Below are 27,765 nucleotides of genomic sequence, written 5' to 3'. Positions count from 1 at the left end.
TTGGACAAGCTGAGACGAGCCAGCGAGTAAGCGAGCGAACGAGCGACTCCTGTCACAGCCCGTTGCAATTGTGTACTTTGCCTTTGGATTGGGCCCTTTGCGATCGCCAGCTCTTGTCTGTTGGAGGCCTCCATGACTTTGAGTCAATCACGTCTGTCACTTGACTCAGGACGCGGCCTGATGCGAGGACTGCGCTCGTTTGAATTCGAGGCGGCAAAGGGAAGTCAATGGCAGCCGTTGCACAAGGCCGCTTACAACAACCGTTTGGAATGTCCTGACAAAGAAAGAAACAACAAACGGAGAGAAACAAAGGTACGCTAGCTAGCCTAGCGCAGTGTGTTGCTGCACCCACACACAAACACATCTGAAACGCCAAGCTAACATGAAAGATGCGAGAGAGCCCAAGAATTCCAGGAGGAAGTTTTCATGAAGCAAAGTGCTGAGGCCATGCAGCCCATCACGCTCTTGTTGAGCGAGCCACAAAAATGGCCTGCCTGCGTGCCTGCCTGCGTGCCTGCCTGCCTTCCTGCCTGCCTGCCTGCCTGCCTGCCTGCTCGGAGATGCCACCAATGCTGCGGGCAAGCAAGCGAGCAAGAAGACCACACACGCACGTGCCGTGAAGATGCCACGCAGGATTCACAGCAAATGTAAACGAGATTTGCCGCCCGCGCAAATACGCGCACACGTCGTGGCCACGTGACAGCAAATCCAAACAAACTGATGATTGATGTGCCAGCGGCACTAAAGGCTAGAAAAACGACCCACGGCAAGCCAAGCTTTTTCCAACCAGGCAATTTGGACTTCTCGAAATTCCTTGCCACTTGGGTGGACTTACCTGAAACAATGCGGTGGCCATCCTCTCCTGACTGTTTTTTTTTTTTTTCTTTTTAGTGCTGCATGGTCTTGCTCCAGTTAGGCTGAATCCGCTCAGGGTTACCTTGGTGCAGCGCAGAGACGCTGGGGAGGGAGAGTGAGTGAGTGTGTGTCTGTGTGTGTGTGTGTGTGTGTGTGTGTGTGTGTGTGTGTGTGTGTGTGTGTGTGTGTGTGTGTGTGTGTGTGTGTGTGTGTGTGTGTGTGTGTGCGTGCGCGCGTTTGTTAGAAGAGAAAGCGAGCGTCGATGTGCGTGTATGTTGAAGCTCCGGGCTGGTAGGTCTGGCTCTCGTCTGGCTTCTCGTTCCTCGCTTGGCTCTCACTCCTCCACCTCCTCCTTCCCATTGGAAAAGGAGCAGAAAAATGTCCGAGCGGTCTCGCTGAGAGCGCAAGAAGAAGTGCAGCCGGAGGCAAACGCTAACATCCCGCCACTGGAAACATCGCAGTGCAGCACACCGCAAGCGACAAGAGAAGAAGTCAAATCTGGCGCACAGCTCCCTTGCAGCTCGCTTACAGCTTGCTTCGGTCTTTTTTTTTTCCCCTTCAGTGTGTTTGCTGCCTGCCTGGGCTTTTCTCCTCCCCTCTTGTTCAAGGCGTACAAGTCATGAGAAAAAGAGCGAGAGCAAGAGCGAGAGAGCGAGAGAGAGAAAGAGAGAGAGTGGGGGAAAAAATAGACTCAAAGTGAATTTCCCATGGTTGGACTTGGACTTGGGAAAGAGGGAGGGGAAAAAAGTCCCATTCCTCATTCTGTCCATCTTATCAAGGTCTCAAGTTACAGGTTAAATATAAGCCCTCCTTTCCTCCCTCAAAAGTCCCTTGGGAGGAAAAAAAAAATCCTGTCCTGACTTTCTCTTTCGACACGCGTGTACGCACACAACGTGGCCCAAAGAAGAAGAAGAGCGGGCAACATCTTGCGCGCATGCATGACGTTCATCATTTAAAGTCAGCCCTTGCTCGACGAGGGCCAGGAAAGAAGCAAGGGGCAAAGGGGGGGCGGGGGGTGCTTTTATGGCCCCAAAACACCATGCTTGCTAATCTGAGATAAACCTTTCACTCATGAGGGAGATGGAGGCAAAGTCAGACCACACTTTGATGATGATGATGAAGATCACCCTCCACGATTTCCTGTTGCAAAAGGGCTGGCATACGAAAAGGAGGGACAGGGTGAGGTCCACTTTGACATGTCTGACTCAGGCAAGAGCAGAAGCAGCTGACAGATCCACCCCGCCCCGCCCCGCCCCCTCCCCTCCTCGAGAGCGATGCGCAACATTTGGCCAACACCCAGACACTGCGGGCCAGATGTGACGCTGACGTTTGTCCGGGACTTTTGAACGGACAAAATGAACTTTGCAATGACTTTGTTGCACTCGTACCTCACACGGCGTTCTTTTGCTTTGATTGCCGTTTTCAAGTCAAGTCCAAAAGTATAACATAACTCTGAGCTGAATCAAGACACTGCCTTTCTTTTTTTTGGTCCACACTGCTGCTCCGGTGTGGCCAAAAGGGAGCAATGAGTTGCGAGAGCCAAAAATGGCGTCTGCAACTCCCAATGACACCATCGCGTTAGCGCCCGGGCGTTCCTGTTTGTTTTCTCCGGCGTATCCATGCGGCCGAGGTGCAAGGGGCCTTTTTCAAAAGGACAGAAGCCACGTGAGCTTTATGCGGCCAGAAGGAGGCGCTAGCAAATATGAAGAAAGATGAGCACCATCCCTCAGGCTGGCGGGGGCCCGATTTGTTTTGGACATGTTCTGGAGTTAAGGAGGACCAAATGTTGCGTGTTCACCTCCGTGTGAAATTTTGCCGACATGCCAAACGTGTTTTTCACATCCCCTTGCAAACAAGCACATGGCTGCTACAAACATTTTCACAAGTGAGTGCCACGCATCCACTGCGCGCCAGCCCCGCCCAAAAACTGGGATGCCTTTCTTGGAAAGAAGAAGAAACGGGCGAGCGATCCAATTAGCCATGAGCGCCATGAGGGCGAAGAATGCCCGACCGACACGATAGCCATCGGGAGGAAGGCCATCAAAGTCCCGCCCTTGCTCGTCATCTCGGCCCGGCTGGCAAATTGTTTCCTGGCCGGCCCGTGACGCCATCCTCGGAAATGTTTGCAAAAGGAAATGCCGCTGCCGTTCGGGGCGAGGGAATGCTTGACAAAGCCGGACCAACGTTCCAAAAGGAACAACAGCCCATCCTGGCAGTTTAGCGCCGCTTCAAATGGCTTCTCATTTGCGCTCAAAACGGCAAACAAACAAGACAACGTTTTCTTTCCGCAGAGGAGCTGGAAACGTGACGCAGTATTTGTGTAGTGGAAAGTCATTGCGATGAGGAAATAGCCGTCGTCACGGAAACGACTTCCCACTGCTGACGGTGCGTTTCGAAAAGCCAAACAAAGCCGCGGTAGCCGGCCGGCTAGCAAGTGCGCGCTTGCTAACTTGTGCATCAAATGTATGTCCAGACAGATAAATGTCAGACTTGTTGGCTGGCACGTGGCATGACTCCCTCCCACCTCTGTTGGAGAATTTGGATCCCAAAAAATTCCAATTGCCCTTTCCTGCCTGCTCTCTCACACCAATCATATTTAGCACAGACTGTGTGGCATTTCCTGCCAGTAAAAGAGTGAGCTGGGCTCCAGAGAATATTTCAATGGAAAGCTACAAGCGGGCGTTGCGCAATCTTCGGACGCTCCGGCAGGGATCAGGTGTTTGAGTTCCTGACTCGAGAACAATTTCCAAGTTACGGCTCGCTTGGAAATTCTTCAAATGTCCAACGAGACATGTGACGAGACGGCACCGGTCGCATTTTGATGCATTTGCGAGCGAGCGAGCGTGTGCTTCTTACCTTGGCTTCACATTGCTTGTGGCAAGGAGTTCGGCACACTAGGGGAGAGAAAAGACAAAAAAAAGAGAATGGATTATTGCCACAGTTGCATAGCAAAATGAAAAAAAAAATTCATATTCATTCAAACTGTCAGCAGGACCGGACCGTTTCCATGACAGATAAAAAAAAATCTGTGGCATCACCTTGTGCCTCCAATCTTTTCTAGTCATGTGGCTTGAGGGGCTTTGCTGAAACCATGTTGGAATATCCAGCAGCAATAAGTCAATTTGAACATCTTTAACAGGAAGTGTCTTTCCAGCATGTTGCATTGACATCCCGTTTTCTATTATTGCTTAAAAAAGTTCAAACAGGCGCGGAAATCTGAGGCAACACATACAAATCATAAAAGCAAAGTGGATCAAACTGTGCTTTAATTGTTCATTTTGGGAATATTCTGACCAAAGACATCTGGGAAGGCTTACATTGTGGGGGAAAAAGAAAAAAACATCTCCTCTAAACCAAGCTTCATTGAAAATGGGTCAATTTGACCCACAGCATAACAGGAGGGTAAACGAGATCCAATGACATCATCAGACATTTGGTTCCTATTTGGGCCCTCCAGAGACGCGCGCAAGTGGGGGGGGGGGGGGGGGGTCCTTCTGACTTGTTAATTACAGGCCATCAAAAATGGGCAGCGCCGTGAAATCCGAGCAAAAAACAGCCAGCATCAGATTGCGCAAGGGGCCCAGCCCGCATCCACAATCAGCAAATGGTCATTTTTCCAAATAGAATCAAATCCGTTGACAGAAGGCGCGGAAAGCAACAGAAGACGAGTCAAGCCAAGCGCGTCCGACACCAGCGCCTGGCCTGGCCTGGCCTCGCCCCTCACTTTGCTGCTTGGCACGGAGAGTGAGAGGAAGGAAAAGATGACGTAGGCTCGGGCCGTTTCCTTCCGCAGGCCCTTCAGTACCGAACGAGCGCATAGTCCCGCAGGGCCGGCCGGGCCCGACCGCTCCCCGTACGTACCAGGCCGGACACAATGGCCCGCCCGGGCGGGGCCAGACAATTTCCTCCGCATGCGCTCTCACTTTCCCCCGTCCTGGGTTTAGACCGTCGTGAGACAGGTTAGTTTTACCCTACTGATAATGTGTCGCCGCCCCGCCGCGCCCCGCCGACGTCCTTTGCCTCAGCTGCGCCGCCACGTGAGCGGCCACGCACGTGCACAGGTTGCGGCGACTGGGCCGCACCGTCACTTGGGATATGAGCCATCATTGTTTCCTGTTCAGCCATCTTCATTTGGCTCCATTTAGTCAGACTATCGATGATCTTGTCTCAAATGCCATGTTGAGAAAACAATTTGAGCGAGAATGGAAACATGGTAAGCGTTTTGGCTAATCTGACGCAGCAGTCGAGACAGATACATTCGTGACATCATTGCAATTCTATCTTTGTCAAGTCAAAGAGTCCGCCAACGCTTTTGCATCGGATCTCTTTCTCAACACGCAACGCAAACGCAGGCCAACCTGATCAAAGCGTGCAAATGGTTGCAATGATGCCATATGACCAGGAGATGGCATGCTGACGCTTGTGTTCCTGACTACGAGAGGAGGGGAAGGGGAGCCCGGGCGCCACCGCCACGTTCTTGTGCCTGTTTTGCTGCTGCTTCAAATGAGCTCGGCTCCTCAGCAAGCACCATTCCCATCACGTCATCATTATTGGGTTGCAGCAGCAAAACGGGCCGGATATACTAACTCTGGTAGGCTTCAGGCTCCACCAATTGGGCACAGACTGACAATTTTGTCAAACACGGGCCTTGACATTGTTCTGCTGCACGAATGGCTATGACGAATGATGACCAATCTTGAGCAAGATGTTCCTATTACTGTCTAATTGTCTGCCCCCCCCACCCACACACACAAAAAAGAAATATTTTGGAAAGTTTGGAACCGTGCAAGCGTGGGACATGCATACAGAGCAGCTGGATGCGCTCAACATTTACTCACACACGCACTCCTGTCGCCGCCACCGCCCCTCTGTCAATAAAAATCAAAGTGGCTTCCTGGCCCAAAATAGCCACTTGCAGAGCTGCTTGTTTTGGAAGAGCACCGCTGACCTGCGTCAACACGCCTATTGTGAGAGTAACCCACACGCGGTATCCTGGCAACCGCCGGCCGGCCGGACGGGAGGAAGTCCAAACGCTTGCGTCATGCATGGGGAGACCATGTGACTGCACAGTGTTAGTAAACAAGAGCAGCGGAGGGGAGCTGCCAAACACATTTCGATCCATCTAGAATCTGCTGCTCAACGAATTAAGTGCATTCGTCCCAATACGAAAAATAAAGTGCAAGCATCAAATGCGTGTTCCCAATTTTCCCGCCAAACTAAACAAGGGCACCTTCCCGCTGGGCCACCAGCAAAGTTATCGGGCGGGCCCAAAACAGACATTTCCGCTCCGAGGCTAACGCTAACGGGTTGGAGTACAGACCTCTGCAGATGAGTCCGTCGTGTACGATGATGTGTTTGCAAACGACGCAGGTCTTGGGCTTCTTGAAAGTCTTCTGGCGGAAGGTGTGGGAATGCACCGCTTCCAATTCCTCAGGCTGCAAAAAAAAAACATCAGGTGTCGGTGCTGAAATGCGTTTTGCTTTTAGCGATGCAGGTGGTGCGTGTGGTTTTGGACAGACAAATGGAATGATGCGAGCGGCGCCAGCCGGCGTGCCGGCTCGCTCGAGAGGCGCATGGCGGGAACCATCCGGCCAAGCCTTCGTAGCGGCTGGCCATCGCGACTTAACGTGATTAGCTTAATCGAGTTTGGCTGAAATGGCAGCCGCGCGTCAGCTGGGTTCTCTACAGAGCGCTGAAGGAGGTGCATGTTGGGGGAGGGGGGGGGGGGGGGGGGGGCAAGCACTGGCCCTATTTCCACATTGTCATGCTCCGGAATGTGGAGGCCATACGTCCTGGTGCAATCCGGTCGCAGACATTGAAGCGTCGGCCACCTTTCCTTTTGTGGGCCCCTAAATGTTTCCGAGCATTAGTGATGCAGCTGGCACAGTTTGTTTATTGTTTTGGGGCTGGTTAGGCAGCCAGCCAGCCAGCCGCTTGTGGGGGTGACGCGGGCGGGCAGATGGGAGCCCCGAAGCTCGGCTGTACACGTGTAGGCTCCGCCCCTCCCAGCTCCTGGGAACAGACGGCCTCACCCCGGCGACGCATGCATAATCTGACGCCTGTTCGGCATTCATGAGCACACACACATGGGAACAGTTGCGCATGCATCCACACAAACATGGTGTCAAAGTGCGCCCCCCTCCAATTCCAAAAATGTTAAGCAGAGTAATGGTTGGTCACGTTTCCTCAACAAGATCAACGACTCCACGCATTCCAGCGGCATAAGGTAACCTGCACAAGCCTTCCTCGCCTTGCTCTCAAATCACTCCAAAAGTGTGACTCATCCAGATGCAAGAGCATACACACATGTGCGGCCATGACGCCGTAAATCGCTCATGCGTTACTTTTGGATCCTGTCCGAAGCCGTTTGCAAAAAAAAAAAAAAAAAAAAAACACGGCAACGTCATTAACCACTCCTGCAATGGCATTTGTGAAAAGCAAAAAAGAAAAACACTGAAAAAGGTTGACTTATGTTGACCCAAAAAATATATATTTTGATCAGAACTGACACAAGAGAACGGAATGAAAAGAATTTGAGCGTATGTGCACTTAAGTGGACATAAGTAAAGTCAAGCAGCCTTGGATCAGGCAGCGGAAAAATTGGAAAATTGCGCAAATGCCAAGAGAGGCCGCCGCCGCCGCCGCCGCCGGGAGCTTTAAGGCCAATGTGCCCACTCGAGCGTGCCCCAAGTTGTGTGTGGGGGGGGGGGGGGGTCTTGAGGCCAGCCAAAGGCCTGGGAGGGGCCTTCCACAAAGCCCGGCACCTCTCATAAATCAACCCAGCGCTGGTTGAACTTCCCTTTTTTCTTGTTTGTGATTTTTCATGCAAGTCATCCAAAGCAAACACGTTGCGGAAAAGGGGCCGACGGGCGGGGGCGCCGGGCTTTTCCCACCTCTGACAATGTCAACGTTGTGACTTTGCAGTTGGACCTCCGACGGACTCAAAATGCACACACGAGCGCCACCTCAATACAGACAGCGAGACCAATTTTTAGGCTCCTTGGAGGGAGTCTGGGGTTTGTCCTCGCCCGATGGAGCGTCAATTAACGGCGACCCGCATTGGGTCCGGGAGCGAGCTGGCTGCCTTTGTTCTACGCTGCTGTGGTGCGCTCAATCAGTGAAAGAAAGCTATACCGCTGCTTGAGCGCTTTGAGGATATTTTACAACCCCCCCCTCGGAAAGAATGGTAATTAACTGATGACTGATGACGAGCTTATCCGGTCCGCTCGTCAAGTTCCAAAGGACCAGCGCCAGCGGGATCAGCTCCTTCTTTACTTTGAGATAGAAAAAAGAAAAGCGCCTGAGGTGTTTGGAAGGCCGGCCTCTCGTGTCAAAATCAGCCGACTTCAGCAATCGAGCAAAAGTGCCACAACTTCCTCAGTGGGTCAATCTGACCCGATCTTGACACAGCGGAGGTGCAAGGGACTAATGCGGCAGGTCAAACGGAGGACATTTTTGCTCAAGCCACTTTCGGGCAAACGCACAGGAAAGCTCACGACCCGGAAGGAGCCGGCGCTGCACAAACAAGCGCTCGGCGAGCACACGGCGGATTCAATTAAACCAGAGCGAGAGCAGCAACAACAACAACGACAACAAAAAGGCTGCGTGCGTGTGTCCACCACCTAAAAGCCAGCAGAAATGCACACTCATTGGATCCAGCGGGAGACAATGCGCCTCCTGTCTTCTCAATGCGCTGTCCTCCAAGAAGTCCCTAAAGTGTCACACCGGACCCCCCCCCCCCCTCCAGGAGCTAAATCTCCAGCCAACCCCCGACAAGCAGACCACCCAACAGATCCTTTGGCTTGCTTGCATCTGGATCCAGACCAAAGGTCTGCAACCAAATCACTCCCGAGAGCTTTGCCATCGATTCCTCCTTGTTCATTGCCAGAAAGTCGCCCGTGTCATCAAGACAGTCGTCTGGTCTGGAGCACGCACGCCAGACGAGAAAGAGCAAGGCGCCACGCACGACATCATCTCACCCAGAACATGCAGGACAGGCAGACCCAGGTACGAGCGGGGGCGGCCAAAACGCTCGGCAAGCCGAAGGAGACGGACGGCATGGTGGGGGAGGGGGAGGGCTCGCTTAGACGGCTTCCGGACATCCCGTCCCGGCTCGCCGATCCATTGCCACGCACCAGGCGGATGCTTGGGAACGTCAGGATCCTTCGACTCGCCCCCCTTGCCCCCCTCCCCCCAATGTCAAAGTGGCTCTGTCCTCTAATTGGATCCCGACTGCCTCTCCTCTTTCTCGTCATTCCGTGGCTCCTCCCTTCTGCCAATGCAAAGTTTGACAAAGCTTTTTAGAAACAAGGGGAACCAACGGGCTGGGGAGGGGAGGGGAGGGGGTCAGCCAGCTCCGACCTCTCCACATGGAGCCAAGGGGGTGGGGTGCTCTTATTCTCCATCTCTCCTGCCTGCCCCTCCTCTTTCTACTCCCCCCCACCTTCTCGGCCGCACTTATTTTAATTTCATTCATTTCTCGATCCCTTCACCCCCTCCACCTCCCCCATCGTTGCCAGCACAGACACGAGATTGCGTCCAGAGAGAGCGAGAAGGGCTTTGGTCAGCTCCGGGTGCTGACCAAAACCCAGACTCCAACCCCATGGAGTTCCAAGTCATGCCTATGTAGCACGTGCACACAAAAAGTAGACGCAAATTTCTGGGCTCTCTAAGCATCTTTCCTAATAATCACCCGCTCAACTTCTTGACATCTTTATCACACGCCGCATAAATAGACAAACCTCCGCCGTGGTGCTGAAAGACACGCTCACACACACACACACACACACACACACACACCGCGCAGCAAGCCGAGAGGATTAATCTCCTGGTATTTCCCGCAGACCACCCGGAGAGAAGCAAAGTCTCCAAGGGAGACGGCCAGCATTTAAGCCCGACCGACTGCCAGAAAATGCAATTGACTAAGTACGAAGTACGAAAACTGAGCCGATATTCCCCCCCAAAAAAAAAAAAACATTCCAAACAATGTTTTCCATTCGTTCCCAGACATATTTGATTGTTTGTCTATAACAGAGCCCACTGGTCCACTATCACAGATACGACAGTGGACAACGTGAGGCCGGCGACCCCGAGCGGACAAACAAGATGAAGCTGCTCTCTGAATGCACTGATTGTTTTCTCACCGCCCATCATGACTTTTGATTGTGGCTCGCAGGCAAACGAGGAGAGCCGAGTGATACCTGGTGTTGGCCTTTGCCGTCTTTCCAAAAAGGGAAGATGCAGCAGAGGAACAATCTGGCCCAGCGGAAGATTGCGGCCAGACAGCGCTGGAGTCTGCCCATCCTCTCGGGACGGCCGTGGGAGCGCAGATCTTCCTCGCCGTATGCGCCTCTTGCCGCTCCCTCAAAAGCAACCAGCTGAGAAATCACACAGACCATCCGGGCAGGGCCGGGCCGGGCCGGGCATGGCCTGGCCTGGCCTGGCAGGCGCTCAGGCCAATCACAGACGTGGCGGACGCATGTGCCTAGGTCGACTCCTGACCAGTGAGTGGCCTTGCATACGTCCGTCAATCCATCTGTCCATCCATTCGTCCTCTTTGCAGCATAAGAAGAAGGCAAAGGAGGAGAAGAGAGTCGTACATATCAAGTGGGAGGCGGTGGGACCGCTCGTCTTCTGAGGGAGGAACTTAAAGTGATGAAAAAGGGAGGGAGGGAGGGAGGGAGGCTTTTTAGGCTAATGACTCCAGTTGACACAAGACAGATGTGTCCTCCTCCTCCACACCAAGATCAACTCGGAGGACCCGATGACGTTATGGCAATTCGCCTCAATGAATGACCGGCGACCAGAACTGGGCTGCGGGTTCCCCGCCACCCTGAAGAAAGACACCAATTACGAAGCAGATGTAATGGCGGGCTAGCAGTCTGTCATTGACGCTCCCGAAGCAGAGCGTCCATCCGTCCATCCGGGTCCGACCTCCTTGCTCCTTGGAGAGCGAGCAGCCAACAGGCTACTTGGCTCTTCCAATCGGTCCGGGTCAAGCGTTCTGGCCGGCCGGTCGGCGACTTTAATCAGTCGGATGCGGTGGTGCTGCTTCCGTCCTCGCATTGTGCTGAGCTTGCACTTTCTATCCCCTCAGTGACAAGCGGACCAAGCAGATTCTTTTCTGCAAGGCCTTGCGGCCCGGCCCAGCCCGGCCCGCCTTTCAATGTTGCTCATCCAAAAGGTTGGCCACAAGAGAGCGTTTTTAATCATATTAGCGGCTGGCCGGCCAACCGTCCTCTTCCATCCCAGCCAAGTGCCTATGATTAATGTTTCAATTGTCTCCCGCTCCGCCCCCACGATTGATCCACTGCAGCCATCTTTTTTTTCAAGAGCTTGGCCAATGCAAGTGCGTGGCAGAAAGCCATGAGGGATTAAATCAAAGCTCATTTCATTAGCAGTGCGAAGAAGCACCAAGGTTCTACCTCGAGTCAGCAAATGGGAGTGAGCCTCTTTTCGAGTCCATCACTTTTGCCGGAGAAAAAATAAAATCTAATTGGTGGCCCACACAGTGTCACGCGGGTGAAAACTAGGAAAGGACACTTAGCCCAAGCTGCGCGCAAGCTGTGCTAAATTAGCAGTCCGCCATTTGTATATGTTTCGCTGTGCTTTTTGTCAACGACCTAATTGCATATTTACATTCTTCTTTGTTTGTCTCTACGTACTCCACTGCCGCCCAGTGGCCAAGTTGCACACACCAGAAAGAGTGGCAAAGAATTGATCACGATGCACAGACAGTCAGCAGCGTTCTAGTCAACAATGTTATGACGACGTGAGCTTCTTACGTTCAACATTACAGACAGCTACGTTGCTAAATGAAGCCGCCATGTTGCTTTTTGTCCTCCTCTCCCACCCACCCCAGAGGCAGAAACAAGGCATTTTGACCCAGCGACTTGAACAAAGTAAAAGGGAGCTCCTTTCAAGGAAAAGCCAAAGCAAAACGCCACAGGCAGCCACCAAAGGCGTCAACGGCACTCACCAACAAGAACGACATTGCCGCCAAGACAGCGCTCTCCTTCTCCTTAGACACATCCAAAGCAAAGCGCTCCGTCACTCTTGAAACTTTCCCACTTGGATGTTCTTCTCGCTGAGGCTTCCAGTGACAAAAGCCAGCCCTGTCGGCTGGCCCTCATCCTGACATACTTCCTGAGCAGCATTGTTAGCCAGAGCAGAGGAAACACACACACACACACACATACACATCATGGAAAGCTTACGAACACAACATGGAAAGCAAAATCTTGCTTTTCTTTTTTTCTTGCGCTGCTTTGGCCAAGGTCAGTGTTGAAGCGAACAACAGGCTTTATTTTCCCTCGGTCAAATTTGAAAATACTAGTCGGTGCCTAATGGCAACATTTGTTTTGCAGAGGCTAACCTGAAAGCGCATTCCAGTGGCAATACCTACTAATCTATCCTTTAAAAAAAAAAGTCAGCGCAAAGTGTCAACGATGTGCCTCAGCTTGTCACGAAAAGAAGATGTGTGGGGGCAAAGAAAAAAAGCGGGCTCTTTCTCCCTGTGTGCATTCAAAGTAAATGCAGTATGCCAATGGGGGGGCGTCGGGACATGATGGGGCGACCCAGCTCCCCCGGCCCAACTTGATAATCCATCCGCAGATCTGTGTGTACTTTTTTGCATTAGAAAGAAACCAACAGATCAATCTGACATGCTAGAACTAAAGACGAGCCTGTTTAAAAAAAAAAACAATGTCCCGCCACTGGAAATGAGCAGAGGTTGCGTTTGCTGGAGCAGCGCACGCCTCTCTCCCGGGTCGCAGGCGGGCCGGACGCCGCAAAGACCCCGGCGAGACAGAGAGGCTCTTGTTCTGGCCCGCTGGCAGGTAGGAGTCAAGCGATAGGCCGTCCTCGCACACTCAGCACAGAGGACGCACTGTCTGCCGCTGACGGCCAATGGAATGCGTGAGTGACGCTGCTGCTCCAAAAAAAAATCACCTTTCACCACATCCCTTTCAAACACACCCAAGCCCAAAAGTAGATCCCACTCATTCCCACAAAGGCATCCATCCAACGTTGTTTTTTGTAGAATCTGTGTCAATCTAATCGATGATCACCTTATAAAAACAAAAAAAAGTTTTGAACCATTCAATTGTATTTGTGCTGCTCCTCTTTGGCCACTAGAGGGCAGTGTAATACACACAAACTAATAGGAACTCCTCAGTTACTTATAAACGAGCATATACCGATATATATATTGATTCTTCAAGTGAGCAAGTGAGGTGCAGGTTTTGTTTTTATCCATGGTCTCATGCGTGCGTGTGCACCTTAAAAAGTGCAGTCAGGGAGCCAAATGAAGTGTGAGCCACTGCACTGCGTGTGGCGGGTGACGACGTCAGTTGAGGTCACGGGCAGACCGTCGAAGAATGTGCTTGTCTGCACTCGATTTTCTAACCATTTGTGCAATAAAGTGATTATAAAGGCACCCCCCCCCCCCCCTTTTCCTGACCACCTGTCATGGCTCACAATGCAGTCTCACTCATTCAGTGGTTCCTTTACTGTCAGCCAGTTGTTTTGCATGAAACACATGGCACTTTTGCCTGCTGAACATTTTCTGTCTTAAACGCACTCTTTGCTCCTGGCTTGCATCTTTGGCTACTCTGCAGCGGCAGTCCGCGCAGAAAATAATCACTGCAATTTGATTTCTAAAATCCTGGATGCAGTCAACCCCCCAAAAAAGCCAAAATATTTTTTTTAAAGACGATTGAATATATAGCCCCCTCGAATTGAATTTTCAAAATGCTGACACTAATCATTTTGCCATGACCACAGTTGATTTCGACTGATAAAGTTTTAAGATGAGCAGCTGAAGGTTTTAAATGACTCACCCCGAGAAGGCTGCCGTCTTTCCTCTTCTTTTTCGGCTTGTCCTCATCATCGTCATGCAGCTCACCAGGCATGGGGAGGAAGTCTTCTTCTTCACAGCACATGAAGCTCACCGTGCATCCCATCCGAGCAGAAAGGCCGCCGATCCCATTGGCGGACTCTCGGGATTCTTCCCAAGCGGCTGCAGAACACAATTTTGTGGATGCAATGCTTGCATGAGAAAACTTTGCATGCCCAGTTGGGAGCCTGCGCTCCCACTCCGTGTGTGTGTGTGTGTGTGTGTGTGTGTGTGTCTCTCTCTCTCTCTCTGGAGTTGTTGCTGCCCTCTGCTGGTGTCTTTTCGAGCTCGTGTTGGGGAGTTCTTTTCAATGTTTACAAGGACTACAACTTTACGTGAATTAACCACGACTCCACGAGATTTTTAAGTGGACTTTCATACAGTATATGTTATTTTACACAGTGATTGGTGTGAACCGACTTTTCCTTGACGTGCGAGCTCAAAGGTGGCATCAGAACACTCCATGGTGAGGGCACTCGCCGACAAACGGCACTTGACCAAATTTAGAAAAATTCTGAAAAAGTGAGTCTTCACTGAGTCTTCTGTAAATAACACTCCCATCTTTAGTTTACCTTCCAAGCAAACATTTGTACGTTGTTCTTCGAGTCCTTTAGCATAATGCTAACACGCAGAAATATCAATTAGCGTCAGAAGCGGTAGTCTGCTTCTTCTTCTTCCTCTTTGCTTGTTTCTGCGCAATTCGCATGTTCTCTACTGACCTCTGGTGGCCAAGGTGGGCACAACACATTGGATCGCGCTTATGCGGAAACTAGATTGCATTATTACTCAATGCTTTTATTAAGTGAAATAATGTGAAATCAGTACGGTTTTTCGTAATTAAAAAACAAAAACAAATCAAAACTGTTTTTTTTAACATCCCTTAACATATGACCAAAACACCATAAAAAATGACATCACAATGCAGAACAGCTTGTAAATCAAACCTTACAAAAATGAGAGTAGTGCAGAAAAATATTTCTCAAATATGTAACATCAACCCAGTTAGTCTACAGTAACATCTTCAAATCACTTAGAAAAGGAGCTTGATCCGGAAGCATCGTTTGTGCTGTTGCTTCGACTCTTCGGGCCTTGTAACGAGAGCTTGTACCTTCCATGAAAAAGAAAGAAATATTCACAAAGAATCCTTCCCAAAAAACGTCTCGTTTGCTCTACAGTAATGGTGAGGGGAAAACTATCTGACACCACAGTTCAATTCCTGAGAAAAGACTATGAAGAAGGAAGGCATCACATACCAGTCTTTGACACCCTTGACAAGATCCAGCTGGGCAAGACTGATCAGCGCCTGCACACAGGAAATGAAGTTCAAGCTCAATTGTGAAAGGCCACGCGGACGCTCGCCTCGGCCGACCGACCATCCCAATGTCCTTCCTTTCCCGCCTGTGGAACATCTTGTTGTTTTTCACCGCCACATCCAAGGTGCGCGTGAGGGCCTCTTCCAGGCTCACGTCAAACTCAAATCTGGAAGACGTGCGGCGGCGGCGGCGGCGTCAGAGAAAAGGTGGCGCCGGCCGGTCCATACTAAGCAAAGCGAGAGAGGCTACTTCTCATCAAAGACGGGATTGACGGTCCTCTTCTTGACGTGGGTCCGCTTGCGGTGCCTCCAGGTCTGGTCCGGGAGCAGGTACAGCCGCACGTAAGAGTCCGTTCCGTTTTCGCTGCAGGGAAAGATGTCTCTGCGGACGGCCATCGGACGGCGAGTGAGAGAGCGCGACCGCAGACTGGATGGGAGGGGGGGGGGGGGGGGGCAATACCTGCAGCTGTTGACTATGATGACCAGTTTTTTCCTCAAGGTGGCGTAGCGCACGGTCAGGCTGATCTCTCCCAAGGAGCCGCGATGTTTGCGGAGGACCCTGCGGAAAACCACCAAGTGTCAAGATAAGCGTTCACGTGACACGCATGTTCTGGATAGGGCTCCGTCCATAAGACCTGCTGTAGGTTTCTCACTTCTTTGATTTGGCCGAATGAAAGTGAGCCCCAAGGGAGCCGCCAAGTGTTGCGCGAACTTTGACCCAGACAAACTCACTCGGGATAGGAGGCCCCGTCCACCAGATCGAAGCGCGACGCCGCCAGAGCGTTCTCGGACAAGAGGCTGTGCGAGTCGTAACGCCGCATGCTCAGGGTGGCCGGGGACGGCCTCAAGGCCTCCGAAGCCAGATAGGAGGCCCGTCGGTGGGTGGAGTAGTCCTCCGGGGGGAAGGCGGCCGACGAGGCCTGACTGGCGAGACTGGTGCTGGTAGAAAGCGCGCTGAGGGAGGACGCGCCGGCGTTGCTCGCCGCCATTTGCGGCTTCACCGGTTTGGGTTCTGGCTGCTCCACCTTAAGAGCCTGTCGGGGTAAAGAAAGGACTCGTGAAGATCAGCGGAGGGGAATTTCTTGTCAAAGGGGACGGACGGGCATGTCGCAGAAAATAGACTTTGCAAAAATGTCCATGGGTCAAGCTGTTCCTTTTGGCCATCTCGACCCACCCTGAGCGTGGCCTTGAGTTTGATCTGGCTGTTGGCACCGGATTGGTCCAGCAGGAAGCGCTGGTCCAACATCATGCTGGAGATGTTGACAAAGCGGGTGAGGGGCAGGCGGAGAATGCCCAGTTGCGTCTTCTTCTCGTGCTCTTTCACCTGCCAGCACAAATCAGCGAGGGACACGCTCATCGGGCCAGAGTGGGCTCGTAACGTCGACCGACCTGAACAATGAGCTGCTGCGTTTTGACGTCGTGGACAAAGAAAGTGAAGCCCTCCTCCCATACGGGGTCTTTACTGGAAAACACAACCTGCGAACAGCGATGGAGAAGCGCTAGTTGTAATAAGTCGGTTAGCAATATTAGCTTGGCATGTGCATGCCATCTGAGTCAAACTATTCTTGCTCCTATTTTCAAAATGAAACAAGAATATTGTACGGCATACGCCATACCTTGCTTTTATGAACGTTGTCATCGATGGAAATTTCCGTAAAGGAGCTCGGCTCTGCAGACTTCCTTGTGAGCTGAAAATGAAGCCAGTCCGTCGGGAAATATGCAAAAAAATAATAATAATTCACTTTTTCCAAGTTGTTTTTGTCACTCAAACGACTGGCAAGTCCAAATTTCCACTCGTGTGCTTTTAAGTGTACTTTCAGTAAACATCCAGCAGGTGGCAGTAGAAAGCCAGAGCCCACTGAGGCGCTGACATTCAGCAGACAACAATATTGGGTACTTATAAATACGAAAGCCCCAATGACCAGGATGTCTTATGAAGAAAGTTCATCCCCAAACAAATTAAACGTAAGGCAAAAGTAAAAAAAAGTGATAAGGGTGTGGGAAGCACGCCAACGAAAATATGACAGCCGAAAGACAGGAAATACCGGCTGGCGCACCAAACAGAAAGAAAAAGGTCACTTACCCGACCTTCTCGCCCGTGCTTCTTTTTTTGGTGCTGCTCGATCTCACTGCGGTCTTTCTGCAGACATGCATTTGAAGGCATCCTCGTTGACCCGAGAAGCATCATGAAGGCAAATTGGATCAAGCGTTGCCGCTAAGGTGACTTACGGGAAGGTTGGAGGCGTTGTCCAGATACACGGCCAGCATGGCACAGGCGTAGCCTTCGGAAGACTGCGGGAGGAGGAAAATGGATTCGTCTCTCCGCATGCGCAGGCGTCAAAGCCATTCCATTTTTTGGATTGATTGTGGCCCGCTTCGTACCTCCTTCATCAGCGTGGCGTCACTTTGGAGTGAAAGCCAACAAAGCTTCAGATGAACTTCTCCACTCGGGACCCCGTCCAGAGGAAACCACTGGCAGAGAAACATCAAAGTCAAAGTCAAAGTCAAAGTCTCCTTTACTGTCAATTCCTCCGCATGTCAAGACACACAAAGAGATCGAAATTACTTAAGTTGGGGGGCGGGGCGGGGCAGGGCAGGGCAGGGCAGGGCAGGGCAGGGCGGGGCGGGGCGGGGCTGGACGGGACGACTCCACTTCATTCAAATGACAAGTGCGGCCTCACCTGATCCATTTCTTTCTCCTTCTTCACTTCTCCCAGATCCAGGCGATACCTGAAAGGACAAACTCGTAGTCACGCCTGGAGACCATTCACCTGTGCGTTTGATTCTTCTGACCTTCCGATGAAGTCGTCTTTGTCTCTATCTTCATCAAAAATGTCCACTTCCAGCTCTTGTCCCGGTGCCTCGTGGACCACAAACTGCAAAAGCAGACACGTGGTATTGCTCAATGGCGACGACGGTCGCTCTGCTGGGAAGCTCTCCTACCTCGTAGACCTCCCCCCATCTGGGGTGCAGATTCTCCTTGACGGTCTTGCTCTTAACCTTGCGGTCGCCGACGCGGAGGACGGCGTACGGGTCCGACTTGCCCTTGACCATGCCCAGCATATACGTGTCCTTGGCCACCAGGTCCCTGGCCTCCAGCAAGTGGACTCTCACCACACCCTGAAGAGCAAAGGGGCTGGCTAGCATTTGCGCACCGAGCGACCGGGACCTTTGTGACGTACGCGAGGAAGCGGGAAGCGCATCTGGTCCACTTTGACTTGGTCAATGAGCGGAAAGCACATGCGGTTGGGCAGCACCATGAGGGAGGCGATGATGTCCATGATGGTCCCCTCGGACAAGGAGCTGCACGTCAGAGAGACCGCGCGGGCGAGACTGACTGGGCCGAAAGGGCGAAAGGGACCGGCGCCCCATCGGCCCAGCGGAGGCGGTACCTGAAGGCGGGGCTGTCCAAAATGTTGGTCATGCCCGTCCAGTTGATTTCCAGGGTCTGAAAGAGAAGAGGCCACGTGATAATGGTCCGGCTGGACGGACGGACGGACGGCCGGCCGAGCCCACTCACCGGCCGTTGGATGAAAAAGAAGGTGACTCCTCCCACCAGCGGTGCTTGTTCGATGAGCGGCTCCAGAATCACCCGGATCATCCCCCGCAGCTGAAAGATTGAGATTGAGGCTTGCGGCAAATTGACCAAGCTTTGGCCTTTCCGTGCTCGCTCTCGGCGTTTTGGCCCCCACGGAGGGGCAACGGGCCGGCCGGCCGGCTGGCTCACTTTGAGTCCTTTGACGCCCGCCGTGATGGCCGACTTGAGCTCGGCGTCGATGTCCACGTCGCCTTCGTAACTAGGAAAGAAAAGGCGTCAGAAAGGAGGGGGCGTCGCCGTCGCCGCTGCTACCGCCGCCGCGGGAGAACTGTACCAGCCGCACCCACTTGATAGTCATGTCCAGAACCACCTCCCGGTGATCCACCTCATCCGTGTACGCTTTGATTCCGACGATGCGGAGCGGCTGCCATCCAGAAAGGCACAGATCAACTTCAGAGGCTATGTGGGCATGCGCCGCGGTCAACCTCGAAGACCCACTCACAATGTGTCCAAAGTGGATCTTGGTGAAGGTGAAGGTCTTGAGCTCGGAGCTGGACTGCTGGATGGCCGCCTGGATGTTTTCCCGCAGGAGCTTCTCCATGAACATCCCGAAGAAAGGCCAAGCCTGCTCCACCACCTTCCAAAAAACAGCGCTCGCTTACGTTGCTGCCCCAGATAGCTCGGCGTGCGTTCGTGCGAGCGCTTTTAAAGTCATACCTTGTTAACCCACTCCACTTTCTCCACGTCGGTGAATTGGATCTTTGGGGGAGGAAGAGAAAAAAACAACAACAGCAACAATGTCAGTTCATCAAGTTTTTGACTGATTGAATCATCTTCCTTGTTTTTTCCCCCCAATGAATGAATTCTGAATCCTAATTGTTTTCACTTTCAAACACTGCAAGCACATTCAAGCACTTTGTGGGTGTGGTGCAAAGTTTCGGAGGATCAACCCAAGTCAGGTATGTCATGCAAATAAATCCATTGCTAGCACAGCAGCGTCCGATTTCACTTCCCAAATGATGGAATTGAACAACTATCGGTCGGCTCTTTCAATTGACAGACAGAAAACAGAAATAGGTCTTGCAGAAAGTGGAAGCACTTTTTTCTTTGCTGGCTGGCCTGGGCTGGCCAGGGCTGGGCTGGGCTGGGACGGGAACGGCGCACCTCGAATATCATTTGTGCGCTTCGGACCGCGGTTTGCACATTCTTCTCATTTGAGGGGAATCGAGTGCTGTTCTTTGTGGAGCTTGGGACGTACGTACGTACCCACGATGCCATCTGCAGGGAGTTCTTCAGCTCCGTGCTCACCACCTGCGTCTCGTTGTCCACAAAGTCGATGGCGCCCCCGATGCGAGATGCCTTCCACTGGCGGTTCTTCTTCCACCAGGTGACCATGAGCATGCACAGCAGCAGCCAGCTGACGCTGAGGCCCAGGTAGCCCGTCAGGTAGACCGGGTACAAGAGCACCGCGCCGCGGAGGAAGTACATGAAGAACTCGGTCAGGATGCGGTTGACGCCGGACGAGGTGAGTTTCTCCGAACCAGCGTCGACTTCCTCGAGGCTCGGGGGAGCCATCGGGTGCAGCGCGCCGAGCTCCGAGCTCCCGGGAGGCCACGAAGCTCCGCTGTCGGGCGTCGGAACCGAAGAGGACGCCATGGGCGCAGCGGGGAAGTGGAGCGAGACGTTTCCGCACTCGGGAGCCGCAACAAGTGGGCGGAGGCACACCTGAGCCCGTCTGGGTGGGGCCGTGAAAACAAATGGAAGTGTGGACACGCTGTCACCTCGACGCGCTGCGCTGCGCTGCGCTGCCCTGCCCTGCGTGTTGTTTTCAGTCCCTTTTTAGTGTATTGATGCCTGCCATCGTTATTATGGAAGGAAGGAAGGTAGGAAGGACACGCCCCGCTGAAATGATTGGCTGTTGCATCCAGGTAGGACACGCCCTCCAGCATCCAGCTCGGCGCAGAGCAGCCATGCAGCGCATTCGATCTTCTTTTTTATTTACAAACGCTCAGCGAATAAAACCAAAGTGTTTGGAATAAGATTAGCGAGGAGTCCATGACCGTCTGTTTTTTTCTTATACACGAATTCTGTCCTCCAAACAAACTTGAGACGGTGAATAAAGCCACTTCAACCATTTTTGCGAATATTTTATTTAAAAAAAACAACAACAACCACAAAAACTATCATTACAAAAAGGTATAAAAAACGTACAAAAGTATCATTCTACAAAAATACATTGAGATGACTGTTTTTGAGTCGGCACAAAGTGGCACTGAGCGGGTCGACTTCACGTACCCCAAAAATCCAAAGGCCTTGAGTTCACATTGAAATGATTGCGAGGTTTACAACCAGTCATTCAACAACAAGTATCCCTTTTTTGGAACAAACGAGCGTGTGCTCTGTGTACCGATTTCAGAAAAAGAAAGAAGAAAATGAACTAGTACCAAAGCAAATAGTCAAAACGTGCCCCCACCCCCCAGACTCAATCAGGCTGCGGAAGGGAGCTAAGACAGCAGTGATTTATATATAGATAGCGGTATATATAAAACCAAAAAGGCGCCTTTTTTTGACATGATTGTAGAAAAAAATAATAATAATAATAATAAAGAACAATATCAAGAGTTTTCAAGCATTACCCAGGTTTGTCTGTCTTTGGACGGAGGCACCTCCGGAGTGTTTGCAAAGCTGGTGCAGCATGGCCGCCAACAACAACAACAGAACAGTATCAAAAAAATCACTGGAGGGCCTTGGTCTGGTCCACCAACACTTGGTCCAGTCAGTACCTTTCTTTTGAAGCAAGGTGCCTCATCCATTCAGCTTTGCTCACCGTTCACACTACTCCCAAAATGTGGCATTCCAGTTGTAAAGCTGAGATGCATTTGACTCAACCTCCCACACTTCCAACTCTTAAATTGTGACTAGCTCTAAGTCTCCTATAACAAACATAGATAGTAAGATATGTGTAAAAAAAAATGGAAAAGAAGTAGCTGCCCTGAGGGAGACGCTTTATGGCAAAAAGCACTTTGGATCGGACTTTTTTTTTTTTGTCTCAAGCAATGTCAGGTTGAGTCCACCATTCTCCTCCTTTTTGGACGGGCCATAACACTGGTATTGCTCGGGGCCGACTTCATACACCTCAAGCCGGCCGGAGAAAGTCACTGTGTCTCTTCCGTGTACACACACACACACACATTTGTAATTGTTGCGGGTTTCCCTTCTGCCCAATCAGCGATCCGGATGTCAGGTCCAGTTTCCGGGCTGGGCTGGCGCTGACCACTGCCTACGCACGCACACCTGCAAGGAAAGCGAGAAAGAGTTCAAGGTGATGCTCGCGCGCACACAATTTTGGCGCTGGCTTCTGCATCTTTGCCACAACGCCTCGTCTCGGAAGAAAGTCATTGGGAAAAAGTCCAACCTTTGTCGGCCGCGGCGGTCTGCTTCTCCTGGGCAAAGTTGAGTCGGTTCTGCTCGGCCGCCGTCCCGTTGGACTCGGGGCTGCTGCTGCGGGACGGGCTGAGCTCCTCGCTGTGGTAGGCCAGGTCCAGATGCTGCTGGGCCAGCTTCAGATGCCTGCGGAGCCTCTCCAGCTCACGCGAGGAGGCCTCGTCGCCAAAGGACTCGCGGCCCGAGTCGGCCAGGTTGTCCCGGAAGCCCGGCTTGCCCGACGGGTCCTTCTTGAGCGCCGCGTGGTAGCCCGGAGGCGCCGACGGCTGCCGGGAGATGGAGGACCTCTGGCTGGCCGGCGCCGAGTGCCGGGGGGTGGGCGGGCGCGCGGCGCCCCGCGGGGCGCAGAAGCAATCGCGGACGCCGCTGATGCCCAGGTGAAGGATTTCCAGCACGGTGAAGAGCAGGCACAAGGCGCTGACGGCGTACATGATGAGCAGGAAGATGGTTTTCTCGGTGGGGCGCGACACGTAACAGTCCACCGTGTGCGGGCAGGGCGAGCGGGTGCACACGTAGGACGGCGCCACCTCCAGGCCGTACAGCACGTACTGGCCCAGCAGGAAGGACACCTCGAAGATGGCGCGCGACAGCAGCTGGAAGATGTACACCTTCATCAGGCCGTCGCGCTTGATGCGCCGCCGCCCGTCGTGTTTCTTGCTGGGCTTCTCCTCCACTTCCTTGTCCTTCTCCGGCTCAATCTCCTCCAGGATCATGGGGTCCTCCTCGCCGTTGTCCTCGGCCTCCTCGTAGTCGCGGTTGGCGCCGCGGCTGACGATGGGCATGCGCTTGCGGGCCCGCGGCCGGTAGTCGGCGTCCTCCATGCGGGCGATCTTGTGCATGGCGAAGCCCAGGTACATGATGGTGGGCGTGGTGATCATAATCACCTGGAAGACCCAGAAGCGGATGTGCGAGAGCGGCGCAAAAGCATCGTAGCACACGTTCTCGCAACCGGGCTGCTGCGTGTTGCACACAAATTTGCTCTGCTCGTCGTAGTAGATGGACTCGCCGCCCACCGCCGTCAGCACGATGCGGAAGACGATCAGCAGCGTCAGCCAGATCTTGCCCACGAACGTGGAGTGATTGGAGATCTCGTCCAAGAGGCGCGTCAGGAAACTCCAGCTCATCTTGCCGCGATCCGCTTCTCAGTCCTGAAAAAGGACACAAACGTTACATTGGGACACAACAGTCATCAGCATTTTGAAACTGAGCCACAAGGGGGCGCCACCGCACTGCTGCTTCCATCCATTCGCACCCGTTTGCCGCTCGGAGAGCGTTCACATGTTGACAACGTTCACAGCCACGGTGTGCACGCATGCCTCCTTTCCTTTCCTTTCCTTTCCTTTCCTAATCTCGCCTCATTATTCAACACGCAATTTGCTCGGAATCTGACATTTGAGGCCGCCGACTGAGCTTAGGAGGCAGATCGTTACAACAAAATGATCAATGACCCGGCGAGTCAGGGGCTCTTGTGCTTTCGCGCCATCTGTGACCAAGCTCCTAACTTGGACTGACTGACGAGTGTCAAGTATCCAACACGTTGCGCGAGGCTAGAGGAAGGATCTGGGATGGCTCTAAGGGAGTTGCCCTTCCAGTAAAGTACACAACGTAACGTTCTAATTGCAAAACCTATTCATGGCTCCATTATGAAGACGCGCCCCACTCCAAAGGTGGCGCCGCCTCCGCCGCCGCTTACGTGGTCGCTCTTCCCGGCCGGGTGTGGCTGCTTTTGGGCGTTGGCACTGGAAATCAGATGCCTCCTGCTCTCTTGAGGCGGGCGGGCGGGGCGGCCTTTGTATAGTTTCACACGCATGTCGTTTTCACGCCTCTTTCAAAGCCTCACTCTCACCTATACGCAATTTCCCTTCATTTTGGGATGCAAATCAAGCCGAGAAGCTGCTCTGCCGGCCTTTACGCTTCACTGCTCACGTGCTAAAGCATTCCTCTACGAATCCCAGCTTGCGCAAGTTTCCGACGCGCGACACGAGCAGGCGCAGAAAAGTGCTGAACGAGCATTTGCTGTTTCAGAGAGGACCCTCAAGCCACATCTAAGACAGCAACAAGGACAAAGAGGCTTCTCGAACACGTTGACTCGCAAGTGATGTCAGTGGATTGAAACCCTGGCGCTAAAATGGTGGGAAAGCTCAAGTTGAAGTCATCTTCAGGTGTCGGAGCAACCCCGCGACACAGATGTTGTGGTTCCCGAGCGCTAACGTGCGACAGAGATCCAAGCCGAGATACGAGGATAGGCGGATGGATGCTTTAACGTGCCTCGTTGTTGTCTACTCTATGTTGCCTTCCAGCCAGCAAGGAGTGTGATTTTTGCTTGCTTTTCATGGGAAAAAATGACCCCTTCCCATTGAAGACAGAGAAAGCCTCATCCAACTTTGACCCCATGTTCCAACCACATTAGATCATGTGGTAAAAGAAACTTTTTATAGCAAGCGCCACCTCAAAAATGACTTTGCTTGCCAAGAAGCACGCAGAAATTGTTAGGGTTGGAGAACCACCTTAGAAAAAGGAATCTCACAGGTTTCAATGCTAAAAGCGTTTATCTTGTCTTTTAGATGGAGATAACATCTGTCATAACTTACGTAAATACTGATGAAACTGAGGCCCTGAGTGATGAGACTCAACTAGTAAGTCAAAGTATCGCTGGAGGAAGCATAATATCAGTGAGTCGGCATCACTTTTCCATCCAATAAACTTTCCAATGTTCTGCCTGCTAAAGTCGAAAATCACCCTTTGGTGTGTGGTTCGTTCCTCAAGGTTGTGGCAAATGTTTTCACAACTTGAGTCAATATGACAAAGTGTGTATTCACAGCGTTGACTAAGCCAAGCAAACAGGGAAGAAAAAAGAAAAAAGCTTAGCTTGCTGTGGCTTCCACATCTGGGAGGTGAGTTAAGAATTCCTCCACAGGCCGAGAGGGCTCAGCGGGACGGGGGCGGAGGGGGGGGCTGCATTTTGGAAGCCAAATAAATGCTCCAAAATGGGCTTTTTTTATGTTCCTTTCCGCGAGTTGGAACAAAAACAATCCTGTAGGGCGTCTTACCAAATACAACGAGAGGGGGAAACGCGATTGTGAAGCTTGCAATGTTCCTCGTGGTCCATTTTGCACGCTCCACGTGTTTGAGCCCTCTCGACATTTAGGCAAAAATGACTTCGCAACCACGAACAAGTTGGAAAACAAACCGAGACGATCGACAATTTGACGTTGGGAGGATGGATGGATGGACGCATGGATGCATGGAAGGAAGGAAGGATGGGGAGGACAAAAAGGTCCTTCTTTGTGCCTTTTCGTCACATTTTACGCCTCAGACTCCGAACGTCCACGTCAAACCCTGATATATGTTATATATGTTTGGTATTAGAATGATTCACGGTTTCAACGAGTTTTCCCAAAAGGCACAAATTGCGTTGAAAGCAGTTTGTGCTTGCGCGTGTTGCCACACATTGCGCGTAGCAGCTTCTTACACGTAGTCAAATGTTAGCGGAGGGGAAAATTCATTTTGAGCTCGAACGGAGCCAAAAAGTCGCCACGCCACGTCACGTCCTACCTGGCTGAAAAGTTTGCGTTCAAATTGCCGCTACCAACGCGCAGAAGCTGCTTTTGTTCGCCAAGTAGCCAAACAATTACCTTGTGATTGCGATGCTCCTGCTCCTGCTCCTGCTCTTGCTCTTGCTCTTGCTCCGGCTGCTGCTCGGACTTTCTTCTCTTTTTTTTTTTTTTTTTTTGGGTTGCACAAAAAAAAAGAAAACACGCGCCACGGGCGTCCCCGTTCAAGCCATCCGTTGTGTCCTCTTGTCGTGGTGGAGGAGTTCGCTCGTGTGCTTACGCGGCGGATGCGACGTCGATAGCTTTTGTGTGCGTAGGACGCGAGCGGCGGGCAGGCGGGCTTTAGACAAAGACTGAGTGCATGGAGCCCCGCAGGGTGGGTGTCCCCCTCCTTTTCACCGCTGCTGCTGCTGCCGCCGCTTCTGCTGCACCACCCCCTCCGCCTCAGCCTCCGCCTCCGCCTCGCCTTCCCTCATCCGCGTTGGCTGCTCCTGATGTAACCTCATTTTTCCCGATCCTGCCCGGCCAGTCGGCCGGCCGGCCGGCGTCCCCCCCTGCACCCCCCCGCACAACCGGTCCAAACGCTTCGGTGCCGTTGAGACTGTGTCGCCCTCAACTACATAGGCGGGAGTTAGTGTGTGCTATCTCCCGACCTACACACATGACGTGACAAATAAGATAGCTACATATATTTATGCGCACGAATTCCGATTGAATGAGTTCTTTCTATGTCCCTTCTGGAATGACGTCGATTGTAATACTGCTACGATGCCAAATTGTGCATTGTGCGTTTTTTCTTCTTTTGAATTTAAAGCCATAGCACCCAGGTGTCTATCTGCACCATTTCAAAACTTGAAATCAAACTTTGAACCACCTTTGAAACTTTGCATTCATTTGCAAACAAATGCTTTCTTCAAGGCCGCACGTGTCCTCGTCGCTCGTAACGGCTTGCTCGGCAAGCAAAATCTCTCAAAGCGACTCGACGGTACCCGGCCGAGACAGTCGCAACGTTGCCGCTTGGCGAGTGTGGCTGCTTGTTTGCGTTTGTCACGTTTCTTTCTTGTATGCTCCGCTGATTTGCTAGCGCTCAATGTTCTCGCTGAGGTCGACGGAGCGGCACGCTGGCCATTTTGAAGGAGGCGGCCATCTTGGGCCCAAAGCTCAAACCGACACCTTTGCGCAACCGAGCACGACGTCATCGTTTGACGATCCCACGGCGGAAAACGGAGCTGCTTCGTTACTCGCTTATCGGGTCGGCCTGAGCCGGGACGGTTTTTGGTCTTGTGTGTGACAAAAGTCTCCCAAAACAACCTCCGACTTTGTCGCCGAGCTTTTTGGGGCTGCCGCCGCCAACGAGGCGTGACGCGCGGCCGACTCGTTTGTACAGTTTGCAGCATTTCCACCGGGAGATTTATGCACCGCATTACGACGTTAGTTGGCCCGGATCGTGAATCACAAGTTCGGCGGACGCCTGAGCTCAGCACTCTGAAGAAAATAAAAGTGCCCGCCCCATTGCACAATAGCCCAACGTAAAGCCTTAAACCGCACTCCATCAAAAAGCGAGCGTCCCTTTCAAGACTGCACTTCTTCCCCGAGGGATGACTCGGCACTTTCACCAGAGACTGGGAGGGGGGGTTGACAAATGAGGTGAAAGAGAAGCGCCTTCGGCGTGACTCATCTGCACCGTGACGATTTTTGCCCATTCGGAAATTTATAAATGACACAACACGAAAATTGCGGATAGACACCAAATGCGCAGTTGGAAATGGCAATTTGCGGCCCTTTGGAATGGAGGAAATGTGCAAGCTACGATTTGGCCGCACAAATCCGGTTATGGTTTCACGGGCGTCGCAAAGCGGGGGTCGGCCGAGGAATGCGATGCCCTTCCCCCCTGGTCGGGGGGAGCGGCGTGGCCCTATTGTCAAGCGCGGGTCTTTTATTCAGCGCATGTAAGAAAAGCTCATCCGGAGGCGCATCGGGCTAGCCGGCCTTGCCTCCGTTTGCTGGCGGCTCTTTTGGGCGTCGAGTGGTCGCGTTTCTTTTTCCAAAAGCGTATCTGGAATGAAGAGGCAAACGCGTGGCGTACTTTCTGCCGGCCGGCCGGCCGGCGCTCATAAATCCGCTCGCTCGTATGTGTCGTGTTTGTTTTGGCCGAGCGAGCCGCAAT

General features: G+C 52.4%; 3 protein-coding genes and 1 long non-coding RNA gene across 7 annotated transcripts in view; 1 reads left to right on the top strand and 3 right to left on the bottom strand.

Moving 5' to 3' along the window:
• Window positions 1-14,426, bottom strand: part of tns1b (tensin 1b) — a 35,944-nt gene extending 21,518 nt beyond the window's left edge. For 2 of the 4 annotated variants that reach the window (XM_088382211.1, XM_088382215.1), the window contains exons 1-3: window positions 10,056-10,268; window positions 6,176-6,290; window positions 3,712-3,749 (exon numbers count right to left, since the gene is read on the bottom strand). In XM_088382211.1, the coding sequence (XP_088238337.1) occupies window positions 3,712-3,749; window positions 6,176-6,290; window positions 10,056-10,253 (351 nt within the window). In that variant the 5' untranslated portion in view covers window positions 10,254-10,268. Of the gene's footprint in view, window positions 1-3,711; window positions 3,750-6,175; window positions 6,291-10,055; window positions 10,269-13,694; window positions 13,874-14,322 lie in introns of those variants that run through there. The other 2 variants (XM_088382214.1, XM_088382212.1) reach the window with 2 other exon arrangements.
• A 98-nt stretch (window positions 14,427-14,524) lies between these two features.
• On the bottom strand, window positions 14,525-20,427 carry esyt3 (extended synaptotagmin-like protein 3). The gene is made up of 23 exons (XM_088382216.1): window positions 19,867-20,427; window positions 19,318-19,359; window positions 19,103-19,237; window positions 18,948-19,024; window positions 18,790-18,859; window positions 18,583-18,672; window positions 18,455-18,510; window positions 18,245-18,365; window positions 18,006-18,182; window positions 17,856-17,938; window positions 17,744-17,792; window positions 17,445-17,534; window positions 17,292-17,354; window positions 17,146-17,202; window positions 16,679-16,750; window positions 16,452-16,538; window positions 16,237-16,386; window positions 15,795-16,096; window positions 15,523-15,621; window positions 15,313-15,444; window positions 15,124-15,229; window positions 15,004-15,053; window positions 14,525-14,858 (listed from the first exon to the last, which is right to left on the bottom strand). Exons 1-23 carry the CDS (start codon window positions 20,254-20,256, stop codon window positions 14,777-14,779), a joined length of 2,580 nt encoding a protein of 859 aa, XP_088238342.1. The 5' UTR covers window positions 20,257-20,427; the 3' UTR covers window positions 14,525-14,776.
• Window positions 17,713-20,736, top strand: LOC148393773 (uncharacterized). The gene is made up of 2 exons (XR_015859720.1): window positions 17,713-20,483; window positions 20,529-20,736. It is a non-coding gene; the product is annotated as an uncharacterized LOC148393773 (long non-coding RNA).
• Window positions 20,733-26,043, bottom strand: gjc4b (gap junction protein gamma 4b). Its single transcript, XM_088382217.1, has 3 exons — window positions 25,680-26,043; window positions 22,016-23,192; window positions 20,733-21,894 (listed from the first exon to the last, which is right to left on the bottom strand). The coding sequence occupies exons 2-3, from the start codon at window positions 23,166-23,168 to the stop codon at window positions 21,881-21,883; spliced, it is 1,167 nt and encodes a 388-aa protein (XP_088238343.1). The 5' UTR covers window positions 23,169-23,192; window positions 25,680-26,043; the 3' UTR covers window positions 20,733-21,880.
• Window positions 26,044-27,765: the final 1,722 nt, after the last annotated feature.

Source organism: Syngnathus floridae, chromosome 8, assembly GCF_059516105.1.
Source record: "Syngnathus floridae isolate MCC-2025c chromosome 8, RoL_Sflo_1.0, whole genome shotgun sequence".
NCBI classification, from domain to species: domain Eukaryota; kingdom Metazoa; phylum Chordata; class Actinopteri; order Syngnathiformes; family Syngnathidae; genus Syngnathus; species Syngnathus floridae.
This window is presented reverse-complemented; position numbering and strand designations above follow the sequence as displayed.